Here is a 13413-nt window from a genome sequence, read left to right on the forward strand (position 1 = left end):
ATTGCCCGCGTGAAGAGGGAAAGGAGGGGGCTTTGTTGCTGGTTTGGAGGAGCTGGCTTGGAAAATCTGCTGAGCGACAATTTCCATGTGCAGCTGAGAAGACTGAACCCTGAAGGTGGCAGCACAAGCAGCTGGCTGGCAGCATGCCGACAGCGCTTTCTGCATAAGGCGAGAAAGCATGGTAATAAAAGTAATTCAGACTAGGCTCAGAAGAGCTTGTACTGACCATGGCGAAGACCTAAAAATGATGAGGCACACATGCGCACCATAGGCTTATCTGGACTTCTGAAGAGCCATGCTTGCAGATAAACATACACACAGGCATAAGTTATATGGATTCTCACAAACCTGCTTGTTGTTCTCAAATGTAGCACTCTGTAGATTTCTTAGCATCATAGTCAATCCAGTTCTGATTCTCTGGAACGGAGTATTACCAGCATAGCTGTGGCTTTATGAATCTGAGGAAGTAGACTCAAGTCTACAAAAAGATCATGCTAGCAAATTCTTCGTATTGAGAAACTTCCAGAAACTTATGCCACAACCTATTTCGCAAAAGCAGCACTCTGTAGGTTACTTAGCATAATAGTCAATCCAGTTCTGATTCTATGGAACTGAGTATTAACTTTATGACTTTATGCATCTGAAGAAATAGACTCAAGTCTATAAAAGAGCATGCTACCAAATTCTTTCTTTCAGCTAGTCTCAAAGGTGCTATAAGATCTCTTTGCGTACTGATTTCCCAGACTAACATGGCTACGTTTTTGAATTGTGACTTCGTGTGGTGTTGAAACTGACAGCCTGTATATTTAATAATCTGGTTGAGCAATTGCATCAATTTCCAGATCATTGAAAAGTTACTTTTTGGGGGTTAAAGCTCCCAGAAACTCTAGAGTGATCAAAAGTTGGCTGGGGAATCTGGAATCTATATTTATTATCATTTATTTATGTAACTTATATTGCACATTTCACCCAAAATGGGAGCAAAGGCTGTAGTCCAACCTTTCCAAAATTGGGTTTTGGGGGTTTTGTTTGTTTGATTGCTAAGGATATCATTGCAACTACATTACCTGGCTTTTGAGCTGCTGTAAATGCCATGCAAAGGAAACCAAAATGAAACAAAGAGCAGAAACCAATAGGAAGATGAGCATGTCAACAAAAGCTATGCAGGTAACTTCTGTAGGCTGTTTCTGAAAAAGAACAAGTAGCCTTTCCTCTGTAGCTCTGCAGCCTCTTCCTCTTCCAAATGCCTTTGATGAATGTGGGAAAATCCACATTAAGAGCCATGGGCAAAAGGAGGCATGTTTAATTAAAACTGATGCATGAAAAGAGGAAACCAAGATGTTGGCACAGGAGGCAAGATCTGATTCCACTTAAGAGCTGGAGGAGATGTGGGCTGCCCCATGAAAGACATTTTGTTTAGGATACAGCTCTTGATTTGTAATGCCAGAAGGTTCTTGTTATGCTTTAATAGATTGATGTGTGTCTGAGGCAGCTTCCTTTCCACCCCCTCCTTCTTTTGAGACATGATGAGCTGAACTAGTTTCTGATGAAGAGTGGTCTCTGAAGTCCTAATGACATTATGGCAGGGTCCTCCTTCTCCACCAGAAGCGTATGAACCAAAAAGACCACAAAAAGAAGCCAAAATGCGTATCGAGATTGCAGCGGGTCTTCAGCAACATCTTCCGGATGCCCCACTTTGGAACCTTATGGATGTTTTCCTCTGTGTTTTAAAATGTATTGTACCCAACCTTGAGCCTTGGTGAGAGGTAGGTATGAAATAAAATGATGATGATGATAATAATGATGATGATGATGATGATGATAATGATGACTGCAGAGAAACACACAGCCTGCTCCAGCCACTGACTTTATGAAGATGTGGAAAGACATTCCCAAATTGCTGTAGAGAGGCTTAGAGGGAAGACGGGATTCCTGGAAGCAATGAACCTCCGTCCACAGACATGCGGCTGGTTCAGCCAGTTTTGTTGCTGTTGCTTCTGCCCCATCGGCCATAGGTGGAGATGGATGATGATGATGATGCGTCTCTCCAGATTGCATCTTCTGGCTCAATTATGTTCTTGCAAAGACTGTGTGTGCTGCATTGCTGCAGGCCCTGGAGGCCTTGACTGAGATCTCAGCCCCAGCGGGCAAACTGCTCCGCAGAATGAAGAAAGTACATTGACTCCACATGGCATAAACAGTCAAGGTGGTCCAAGGCTCAGGAGAACCAGGTCAGCAGTCGAGATGAAGCAGTTCAAGCATCTGAGGAGTGGTATTCACACCAAAAATTCTACTTCAACATACTTTGCCACAGCAGCTGCTGGGTGTGGCATGAAAAGCCTTCTCTAGATCCTCCTAAATTTTATTAGGTGACTTTAATTTTTTTTTCTCATCTCAGCTTATTTTTTGTTATACTTCATTTTGGGGATTTGGAGCAGACAGGTCTAGGTCCCACCTTAGTCACACAGGGTGGGCAGGTAAAAGCGGTCCTGCCGCAAGGAGATCAGATCACAGGAGTCACACACGGGAGGACGCATCCGAGGAGGATGGAGAGGCTCGCCGGCTTGTCCTTGGGCCATTTCTAGAGATTTTCATTATAGTAATTACTCTGATAATTGTTAAAACAGATAATTATTGCCTTGCTGGTTTAGGAGTCCCATTTTGCACTGTCTTCCCTGCATGAAAGTTTAAGAATAAAATGCTTCTTGGGCTGCATCTACACTGTGGAAATAATGCACTTTGGCACCATTTTACGTGTTGTAGCTCCTCAAGACCCATCAATGGCGTAGTAAAATAGTGTCCCTTACATAAAATGGCAAAATCAAGGCTTGCTTTTTGGAATTTAAAAACAAATCTATTTCCAAGCCATGGATGGTTGAATCCGTGGTTGCAGAATCCATGCATGTGGAGGGCTGACTGCATAACATTGATATGACAAAAACTGTGAAATGGGGTAAAAGAGGCAAGAGGGGTTTACTCGGTCACTTTTTTTCTCTCCTTCCCCCATTAACTCAGTTAGCAGTACTACATTCTGAGCAGTCCCCTGCAGCAAACACAAGACAGCCACCTTCTGTAACCACTTCCTTACCCCAAAGAAGGCACGCAAGAGGAAGTTCGGTTAGTTTTTTCCCCCCTTCCCTTTTCAACAAAAATGATTATTAATCTTTTGAAAGAGCTAAGATGAGGTGATATGATAGCCCTGTTTAAAAACTTGAAGGGATGTCATACTGTTTTCTGTTGCTACAGAGAGGTCTTTAAGCAGAGGCTGGATGGCCATCTGTCAGGGATGCTTTGACTGAGAGTTCCTGCATGGCAGAAGGGGGTTGGACTGGATGGCCCCTGTGGTCTCTTCCAACTCTATGATTCTATAAGATGGAATCAGGAAACGGTTGCATTGTAATACATGAAACACAAGCTGCTGGTGGTGTAGTCTGAAAGTACCTCATACACCAAATTTGTCAACACTAAGCAAGTCCAAGACTGGATGAAGGATCCAATGGAAACTGTGTATGCTACCTTGAGTCCATGGATGAAAGCCAAATACCAATGTAAACTACATGCACAAGTACATACATGTACAGCCTCTCCTCCCACTGCATCGAAGGCTCATGCTTTCTAGTAGAAACGTTAATGTCAAGTAGTCGTACAACTAATTCAAATCACCAGAAAGGAACAACTCCAGGCTATTCCACAACCCACTGAATGATGACGCTTGCTAGGTTTCCCTGTAGGCGTGTGATGCTGGTACAGTTTTGATTTGTTAGAGGAATGCTATTATGACTGGTCTCTCCTTAAGGACTAAGAAAGTTGGGTCACTTCTTTGGGAAGTGAGAAGAAAAAAATCTGGTCTGATCTGGAACATTATATTCTTAAGTCACAGGGAGGGATGTGAATAGAGTACTACTGGATAAGCAACCGTACCTCTCTTCTCTTGGCTCTTAATCCCCTTAGTGTTATCAGTATTTTATTTATTGATTACTTTTGTATCCTACCTCTCAGAATTTATTAGATTGAGAAATTGTATCAGAAATAAATACTAACACTCTTATAAGGATTATATATATGGATGACAAGGTTTTTAGAGCAGTGGCACCAGAATATTCTTCCATTATGCATTTCAACTTTCTCAAACCAGTCTTAGTTTTAGGTGCATGTTAAAAGTGTATGCATTGCAAGTCTTCCCTGTTGCAAGCTTAAGAGCTTTTAAACAAAGACTACCATCATCAGCGTCAACAACTCTCTAAAGTTAAATTTCTAACAAGCAAGTTATTCCAGACTTACTTATCATGTATTCCTATAACCTGGTCTACTAGACATTATTGTTTTGTCATTCTCTTTCTCATTCCATTGCAAAAAGTACCAAACCGCTGCAATGGAAATTCAGACGAATACCAATCGTACTTCCTTTGGGTGCTAAATATGATAAACTGCACCAAGACAGAAGTAAATATTCTGGAGGGAATAAGTTTAAATCTATTTCAGTGTGGACCTGTTCCATTGCAACACTGCCGAGGGCTTGGGTGCCGAAGTGCTAGCCTCTTCCTCCCGGACGTGACGTGTTTCCTTTCCACCACTGACTGATTTAGAAACAACACTTTCTACATTTAGCCACAGAGAGAACGAGCTTCTCTCTTTTTCTCCTTGTAAGCAAATGACGGATTAAAAAAAGGGCTGGGTTAACTGATGACCATACTTCACTTCTTCTTCTTCTTCTTACAAGAGGTTCATTAAATAATAAAATGCATGATTAATACTTTCCATGAACATAATGCTTGCAATGAAGTGAGAGTTTGGCTCTTATGACTAGGTCAAGGTTTCTACTATGCAACTCTAATAAAATAAAATAAAACAATTGCAGTTGCCATCCCTGAGAGAGTGGCCTGAAAGACAGCAAACAACAACAACAACTCACTCTGATTCTTACACACACAAAAAAAGCCAAAGAGTCCAATGAAGACTGAGCCTACTCAGGGTCATAGAAGCATAGAATGATAGAGTTGGAAGGCACCCCAAGGGCCACCCATTGCAACCCACTGCTCTGCATGAATATACAGCCAAAGCACCCCTAATAGATGGCCATCCGGCCTCTATTTAATAAAGGCAGTCCCTGAAGCAGTCCCAGAAGATCATAGACTGGTGTGGCTACAACTCACGGAAGGACTTTTCAGTAGTTGAACTCCAACTATTGAACTCAGCTAGAGATCTAGCTCTTTTCCAGTCTCATATCTTTAGGGTGTCATTAAAAAATAAAGATACAGGTTGGGTCTCTCTTATCTGGAACGTATGGGTGTTTTGGATTTCAATCCCCCCCCCCTTTTTGGAATACCTATATTTGCATATATGTACATAATGAGAAATCCTGCAGCTGTGACCCAGGTCTAAAACGCAACATTCATTTACGTTTCATATACACCTTTTTCACATCACCTGAAATTATTTTATACTATATCTTTAATAATTTTGTGCATGAAACAAAGTATGAACATTGGACCATCAGAGAACAAAGGTGTCACTATTTGTAATGTTTAGTTTTAGCTGTGTGTTCTTATGTTGAATGTTAACATTCCTGAGGTCTCATAAGAAAGGATGGGCTACAGACTGAACAAAGTAATAATCGAGAATTTTAAACCAAGAAGTGTATCATTTTTGTGCAAATGCTTCCTTCTTCTGCTAATATTTGGCTAGGATTTGTATTGAAGCTCGAGCCACAATTGAGCCATGACATCTCCAGGCTTAACTGTGAAACATCTGGCTTCTCTATGGGACGCTCCTTGTCGGTTTTTGCTCCTATACCTCAATTAAAAGCAAAAGAAGGGAAAAAAAGGATGGTGATAATTTCCTAGAGAGGTAAACATCCGGCTTTCCCCCTCCTTTCCCCCTAAAAGTAAACATGCCGGCCACAAGGAATTAAAGGCAGAGGAAAGGATGACTATGGCTTGACGGCAGGATGTCAACAGAGTGTGACCTTTCATTTCTGCTGGCTCCTTTAGCCTTAATCTGAAACATCAATTACACCCTCCGCGCATGATAAATATATAAAAAAGGAGAGCTCCCACTTTAGCCGACTTCCATGACATGCTCAACTGTCATTTCCTCTTGCTTCTAAATTTAACTTGCACGGCAAGCAGCGTTGTGTGTCTTGGACTCTCTTCCCTTTTGCTTGTGGTATGTTATGAGCAAAAAAACCTTAAAAACTTCCTTTTTTAAAAAGGAGCAAACAACAACAACAACCAAAAGAACCCTCTTTCCTTCATTTTCGCTAAGGAAGGACAGGACTGGTCCGTACAACGCTTGCATCATTCTGGAAAGGGAACCATGACAGATATTCATGGGAGCTATAAATATAATGGATCAAAACGTCCCTTCATACTGATCCTAGTGCATCTTCTTGGAACTTTATTCAGGTATCCATCTTTAATCATAGCCATATTTGATATTTAGTGGCCAAAAAGTGAGTAGCATTGGCTTCTTCCACTGGCCCAATGTCCAGTGTGTTCATTATTTAGCATGGAGGCATTTCATTCCTCCATGGTGTTCCCATTCTGCTCCAGTATAGCTCTACATACAGAACCCATGTAGACCTGATCATCCCGCTTAAGAGGTGATGAATGAGAAAGAAATAATGCAATTGGACCCATCTATGCAAGTCAGCTTTATTCATATACTCACTGCAGCAGTGATGGAAGATGCCAAGGAAAGCACCTCATTGGTTGTCGCTCTCCATATCATCTCATGGATCCCTGCAGCCAATATCCAGTGTTTTCAATGTGCACATTGTTGTTGTGTTGATGTGTGTTTTCAAGGCTATTTATTACAAAGTGCCATGTCCCTCTGGCTTTCTGGTAACAAACTCTGGGAAATTCTGTGCTGGGGCGGCAGCATGTGCGCCCACAGAAAGGGCTCTGAGTGCCACCTCTGGCACCCATGCCATAGGCTCACCACCACTGTTCTAAACCAACCAACCAACCAACCAACCAACCAACCAACCAACCAACCAACCAACCAACCAACCAACCAACCATTCCCATCTTCAAGAACTGTGAGAATATCAATATTGTGTCAAATGCTGTGAATTAAAGGAATCGCATGGGCTGCCTATTTGCTAGCAGGGACACCTTCAAAATCTCACTCTTAATGCACAAAGCCTTGAACAACTCAGGGAGAGGTTACCTGAGACATCAACTCTCCTTTTATTGACTTGTTAGACGACTGCTTTCACCAGAGCGATTTATACGAGTGACTGCATCACATAGATACTCATGTAGTAGTGCCCTGAAAACAAATATTTCCAATCGCTGGCTATGCCCTTTGGATTGCTGGTCCTTGGACCCTAAGCGCAACTTACTGTGATAGGTTTCTGACATCTTCTGACAGCATATTGGTTGACTCAGGTGTTTTCCCAATTAACAACGTTGAATCCTATTGTTACTGATTTTTTAAAAATTGTTCTTTTAGTATGTTTTATATTATATGCCCCAGTTTAGAGATGATTTTCCATAATAAGCAGTATTTTAAAATGAAATATTTACATCTGCAACAGAAAAAACAGAAGGAAAAAAACCCCAAGGTCAAATGCTGCTCTGTTTTTATTGTGATTGCTGCAATGCGTTGTAGGTATTTAGGTTAAGAGGAGCAGAGTGGGGAGAGAAACACACCACATCTAGGACGTATTACTGTAGGCATGGGTTAGAAAGGATAACATGCAAAGAAGCACTCAAAAGAAATAAAGATCGGAAGCCTATTGCCACTGAGATGCATAAAGCAAGAAGTGTCCTTATTGTTACCAGTGTCTGATGAAGTCTCAGTTCTTTCAAGGCAGGAGCAATATTGGACAGGAGGGGAAATGTGCGAAGGGGCACTTAAAACCATATCAGAGTTGTACAAAACTTAAATGTTTGCAAAAGCTTGCAGTTATTGGATACAGATAACTTTCTTTTGCGCCCATTTACTCCATGATATTCAAGATCCACATAAGAAGATTCTTTACTAATGCCTCTTAGACTATAGAATCAGTCTAAACAGGACTGATTTAACACCGTTTAACCAAAAGAGGAACAGATGGAATTGGCTTCTTTTGAGAATCAGATGGAGTTTCAATCTCTTGGATTTTCTTTTTTTAAAGGCCAGTCACACAAATTGGCTTACTGGTAAATTTACAGAGTTACCAGTTTTGGAGGAAACTCCCTCCGGAAATCTTAGCTGCAAGGAACTGGAGAGGTCTCTGTGATCACGACAGGCTTGTTGCAAAGGAATCTATGGGGATTATTAATCTGTTGGTGTCTTTGCATGCAAGGTAATATGAAAAGCAGCACTGAGGTCAGGTAAAGAAGAGGTCATATAGAATTAGGGATGTCTTCAGAACCCTCTCCATGTCAAAGTGAAGGTTAGCTGGAAGAAGGTTGGACTTAAAAGAGTATAAATCACACCTCTGCAAAGCCCCTGGAACTGGTAAGCATGCACTAGATACAGCAATGGCCTGTTCCAGACTGAGTAGCTATGATTCACTCTTCAGCTCCAAAGGGAAAGAAATGCAAGTCAAAGCATTTCAAAAGCAAGGGGAAATCTCATTTTCACTGCTCCTCCTCATGGTAATTCTTAGTGATGAACTGCGTTGAAGCCACAGGTCTGTCAAGATCAAACCGATCCACAAAGTCCTCCATGTCCCAAGAACCTGGAAAGGGAGAAGAAGTGCTGAAATCCTGGCTCTTGGAAACGGTATGGCCTACCATTCTGTAATTTGGCCTTAACATTGCATTTGATGGTTGCAAACATGTTGGTTAAACCCAGCTCTGTCCCAATCATCTATTGAATAGGGATTGGGGCCATGAATGAACCCTTCCTATGCTTCCATGACTTCTCAACTGAGAAGAAATGTTCCCTGGAAGGAAAGATGGACAGAGTGTCCAAACTAATATTCAGAAGATGTCTTTCTTATTTAGCTTTCCCTTTCCACAGACTCTCCTCTAAAAATCAGAATTTTCACTCTCCCATCATATATACAAATGGGACAAACCAAAGTTAAAGAAACAAAATAAGCCACTGCTGGGACTAGCATCTGATGGAAATGGAATTGTACCATATCTACTGTACCCTTGGGCCTGAGAATGTGTACATTGTGTGTAATATTGCAGGGATTGCATTGACAGTCATTGATCTGAATGGAAAAGCTCGAGGGCTTCATGCTGCAATGGATATTTTCCTGGTAAGAGGAAATATGGAATGAGTGCCGGAAAAGCAGGGGAGGGTTACAAATGTGGAGAGGGATGTCTTAGTAAAGTAAGACTGAAATGATGGTGATGATGATGATGATGATATTTATTTATATCCTGCTTCCCCCCAAAAATTGGGACTGAAAGTGGCTCACAATTTTTTTTAAAATAATACATTTAAAAACATACGAAATGAAAGCATTAAAACAGAATTAAACTATTTAGAGTATTAAAACAATGCACATTCAGGAACCCAACACCTTCTTGTTGAACTCCAGTTATGCTTCTTCTACTACTTACCCCATGGATTTGGTCAAGCAGACATGGTCCAAGCCTTCTTCAGTTCTCCAGCTGTATAGATCTCCAACTCTATAGAACTCCAACTCTTTAGATTCTCCAACCTCCAAACTGTAGGAGGAACTGAAGAAGGCTTGGACCATGACTGCTTGACCAAATCCATGGGGTAAGTAGTAGAAGAAGCCATAACTGGAGTGAGAAGACTGGGTCCATTGGCTGAGATGGATGAGTCTTTACTTCAAGGCATGTAGAGAAGAGACAAAGGTTTGGCAGGTACCTGCACATAGTTATGATCCAACACTACCTGCCATTGACCCACCCATGCAATACCTTGTTGCTGGGCCAGAAACACTGCCTACCTTATCTAAATGCGGATCTCAGTGGTTTAATAAACACAACAAACCGACCCTGCAGCTTTTGCAAAACAGTGAGCTGAATGCAGTTGCTTCATTATCTGCCTCCAAGGCAATGAATGGGTCCAGTGCTGAACAAAGGAAGATGCAGCAGAGTTCAACTGCCTTCACTTTCCTGGCATCCAGTGAAGGAAGAACCAGCCAAGGCAAGCTTAAACATGCCTCCTGGCCCCTGGTGACTCAGTGTCAAAGAGCACAGAAATGGTGGTTCTATGCGCTGCTGTTTTGCTACTGTTCAAGACAGAAAAGTCCCCGCTCTATAATGAGCTTCGTTTCCCCTCTTTCTGTATAAGGTTGTCAGACTTGGACTGACTTACCCAACCATGTTATTTATTTATTGATGAATTTAGTACTTTATTTACTGATGATTTATTTCTACCATATTCCTCAGCACTGAGGCTCAAGGTAGCTTAGAAAACCTAAAAACAGATACGGAGAAAAGCATGCAAGAAAATGCATCCAAAAAGTTAAATACAATTATGCAAGCAATAGGAAAAAAAATAGATTTTTGTGGGGTTTTTGGGCTAAGTGGCCATGTCCTAGAAGAGTTTATTCCTGATGTTTGGCCAGCATCTGTCGCTGGCACCTTCAGAGATACATTCTCTGAAGATGCCAGCCACAGATGCTGGTGAAACATCAGGAGTAAACTCTTCTAGAACATGGCCACATAGCCCCAAAAACCCACAAAAATCTATGGATGCCAGCCATGAAAGCCTTTGACTTCACAATAGGAAATCAATTTAAAACAGATCTATTAAAGGTCAAATAAAATATAGAAAGAGTATAGTGAGCTGGGAGCCAGTGCAGTGTAGTGGTTTGAGTGTTGGACTATGACTCTGGAGACAAGGATTCAAGTCTAGTGTGGTCTAGTAGTTTTAGCTTTGGAATCTGACTCTGCAGACAAGGGTTGGAATCACAGCTCAGCCATGGAAACCCACTGGGTGACTTTGGACAAGTCACACTCTCTCAACCCCAAAGGATGGCAATGGTACCCCCCCTCCCGAAGAAACTTGCCAAAAAATCCGTATGATAGTCTTAGGGTCACCATAAACTGTAAACAACTAGACGACACTCAACAATAACATCATCATCAACAATAACAACACAGCATGATCCTTCAGCTGAGTGCTATGGGACTGTATAGGTCATGATCATCCCTTCAGATTTTGTCTAGAAACAGAGCAATAGTCCGTAGAGCTTTCATAACAGAGGAATTTTGTTTGTCCAAATGAGTATTTGTCAAGAGTCTGGCTTTATTTCTTTGCACCAGGTGATGTTTCCCAACATTCTTCCAAGCCAGCTCCATTCACAGTGAGCTATAGTCATCCACATGCAATGCAACATAAGGCATGTGTCACTGTGGTCAGATAAGACATCCGCATGAATAGATGCAGCTGGTGCATTAGTTTTAACTCTCCAAATGTATGTACTCCTATCCACTGCTGAAGGCTGCATATCCAGGCTGAACGCAGCAGTACAGTGGACCCCTGGTATCTGCTGAGGTTTGGTTCCAGGACCCCCCCGTGGATACCAAAATCCGTGGATGATCAAGTCCCATTAGATACAATGGCCGAGTAAAATGGCGTCCTTATATAAAATGGGAAAAATCAAGGTTTGCCTTTTAGAATTTATATATAAAGTATTTTCAATCTGTGGATAAGAAATCAGAAAACAGATGTGGATTTGGGTAAAAGCAGCTTTATCTCAGCAAGGTGGTGGCAAACGGTGGCCTCAGCTGGAGCGCACAGATGCATGATACCATGTCAATCGACACTAAGAAAGCACTGGACCTCTTGTGTCTACTCCCAGGTTGGCGGCTACAACTATGGCAAGCCTATGCGCTCCCCAGTACACTTCACTGTTTAATGGAAATGGCAGGAGCAGATGTTTGTTGTACATTTCCAGCTCCTCAAAGTGAACGAGAGTCCAGATAAGTACGAAACCCCATGATATAATACTGCTGGAAATGAGCTCCAGCCATGGGCCAAGGCAAGTGTGAAGTCCCTCATTGTTCTGAGGCAGAATAGATTTCGGCCCTTCTGACCCACTGCGGCTCATTCTTCCTCTTTCCCTCCATCTCTTCTTGGTTGTCAAAATGTTCTGGTGAGTCACCCGCAGCAGAGATTAGAGAATGAGTTGGCCATTTCACATCTAAGCAATAAGGACTGTTAACACATTCACAAAGGGAGATTTTAAAAGGAAACTCTTCTGAAAGGAGATGGGGAAGGGAAAAGGGCAAGAGTTCATTGGATTCCCACTTCATCCGGCAAGTACGGATTTAATGGGTGGGCAAGGAAGGCAGGAAAACTCCGCTCTCATTCCTAGTTTTTAAAAAATGATATAAGATCAAACATTTAAAGGAATGAATTCTCAGGAAAGCCCCTTATGAACATTAATGCAACCATTGTGTTCAGCCATAGATGTCTTATTCGTCCTGATTTAACTCCTTCCTTCCATCACCACCAACTTTCCAAAACATATAACTGTATATTGTACTGATTGTATTTTGTGTTATGTATCATTTTAATGATGTAATCCTGCCTCGATCCGTGGGAGAGGCGGGAAATATAAATACTCATCATCATCATCATCATCATCATCATCATCATCATCATCATCAGACCATATGGAGTCATGCCTCACTCCATCCTATAATCTTTGCTTGATAGAAGAATGACTGCCTAGTCACTGAGATACGCTTAACACTTTTAAAGGCGCATGGATGTGCAGTCGTTCAAATTCTATGTTTAATAATTCTTGCCAACAGACAACAATTTAACCTTACCAAGCATGCCGGCACAACAGACAGACAAATGAACAGACACACATACTGCGTAGTAGTACACAACTTTGCTGGCCACGGTATGCTGGATATTGGCCTGGCTATTGATAGAAGAGCTCACACAATCAGACTCATATTTTGTCCTGGTATCAGCAAAGTTTGTGTGTTATAATTCATCTACCTTATCACTGTTTTCCTCCCCTGGGTGATAGAGGTCCTGAAGCTTTTCTGCCAAGATTAATGATGTCCCACCAGGAGTAGGCGGGAATCCTTTTTGCCATTAACAGTACCTAGAGTTTCATGTACTTTTGATTATGTTGCTGAGCGCACTCATGTTGCCGTGCCATTCGCTTCACTTGAAGAGGAGGCCAGTCACTTAGGCAGCAAGTCTCCACCAAATCCTCTTGAACATTTCCACTAAACCCTCTTGAACATTTCTTTTTAAAAGTCTCTATTCTTTAAACAGGACAGCAGGAATATTGGGTGCATACAAGGTATGGCTTGGAAAGTCCGATAGAACCAAGGATGGCATGAGTTTTAGAAAAGATAGCTGCTTTTTACATACAAACCTAAGAGGAGCTATGTTGGACCAAACCAAAGGACTATGTAGTTCAACATTTGGTTCACTTTGTGATCTATTAGCTGGCTTATGACATACATATTGCCTCTTAATACTCAAGATAAATTTTTATTCAATCAATCAATCAATCAT

The 13413-nt window shown here is 41.7% G+C and overlaps 1 protein-coding gene across 1 annotated transcript in view; it reads right to left on the minus strand.

Annotated features, from left to right (window-relative positions):
* Nucleotides 1-7569: 7569 nt before the first annotated feature.
* Nucleotides 7570-13413, minus strand: part of PEBP4 (phosphatidylethanolamine binding protein 4) — a 143068-nt gene continuing 137224 nt past the window's right edge. Inside the window, exon 7 of the mRNA XM_089537762.1 lies at nucleotides 7570-8671. Coding sequence (XP_089393888.1) covers nucleotides 8571-8671 — 101 coding nt within the window. The 3' untranslated portion in view covers nucleotides 7570-8570. The remainder of the gene's footprint in view (nucleotides 8672-13413) is intronic.

This window comes from Sceloporus occidentalis, unplaced genomic scaffold (genome assembly GCF_023333645.1).
Source record: "Sceloporus occidentalis isolate IW3139 unplaced genomic scaffold, rSceOcc1.0.p SCAF_9, whole genome shotgun sequence".
NCBI classification, from domain to species: Eukaryota; Metazoa; Chordata; class Lepidosauria; order Squamata; family Phrynosomatidae; genus Sceloporus; species Sceloporus occidentalis.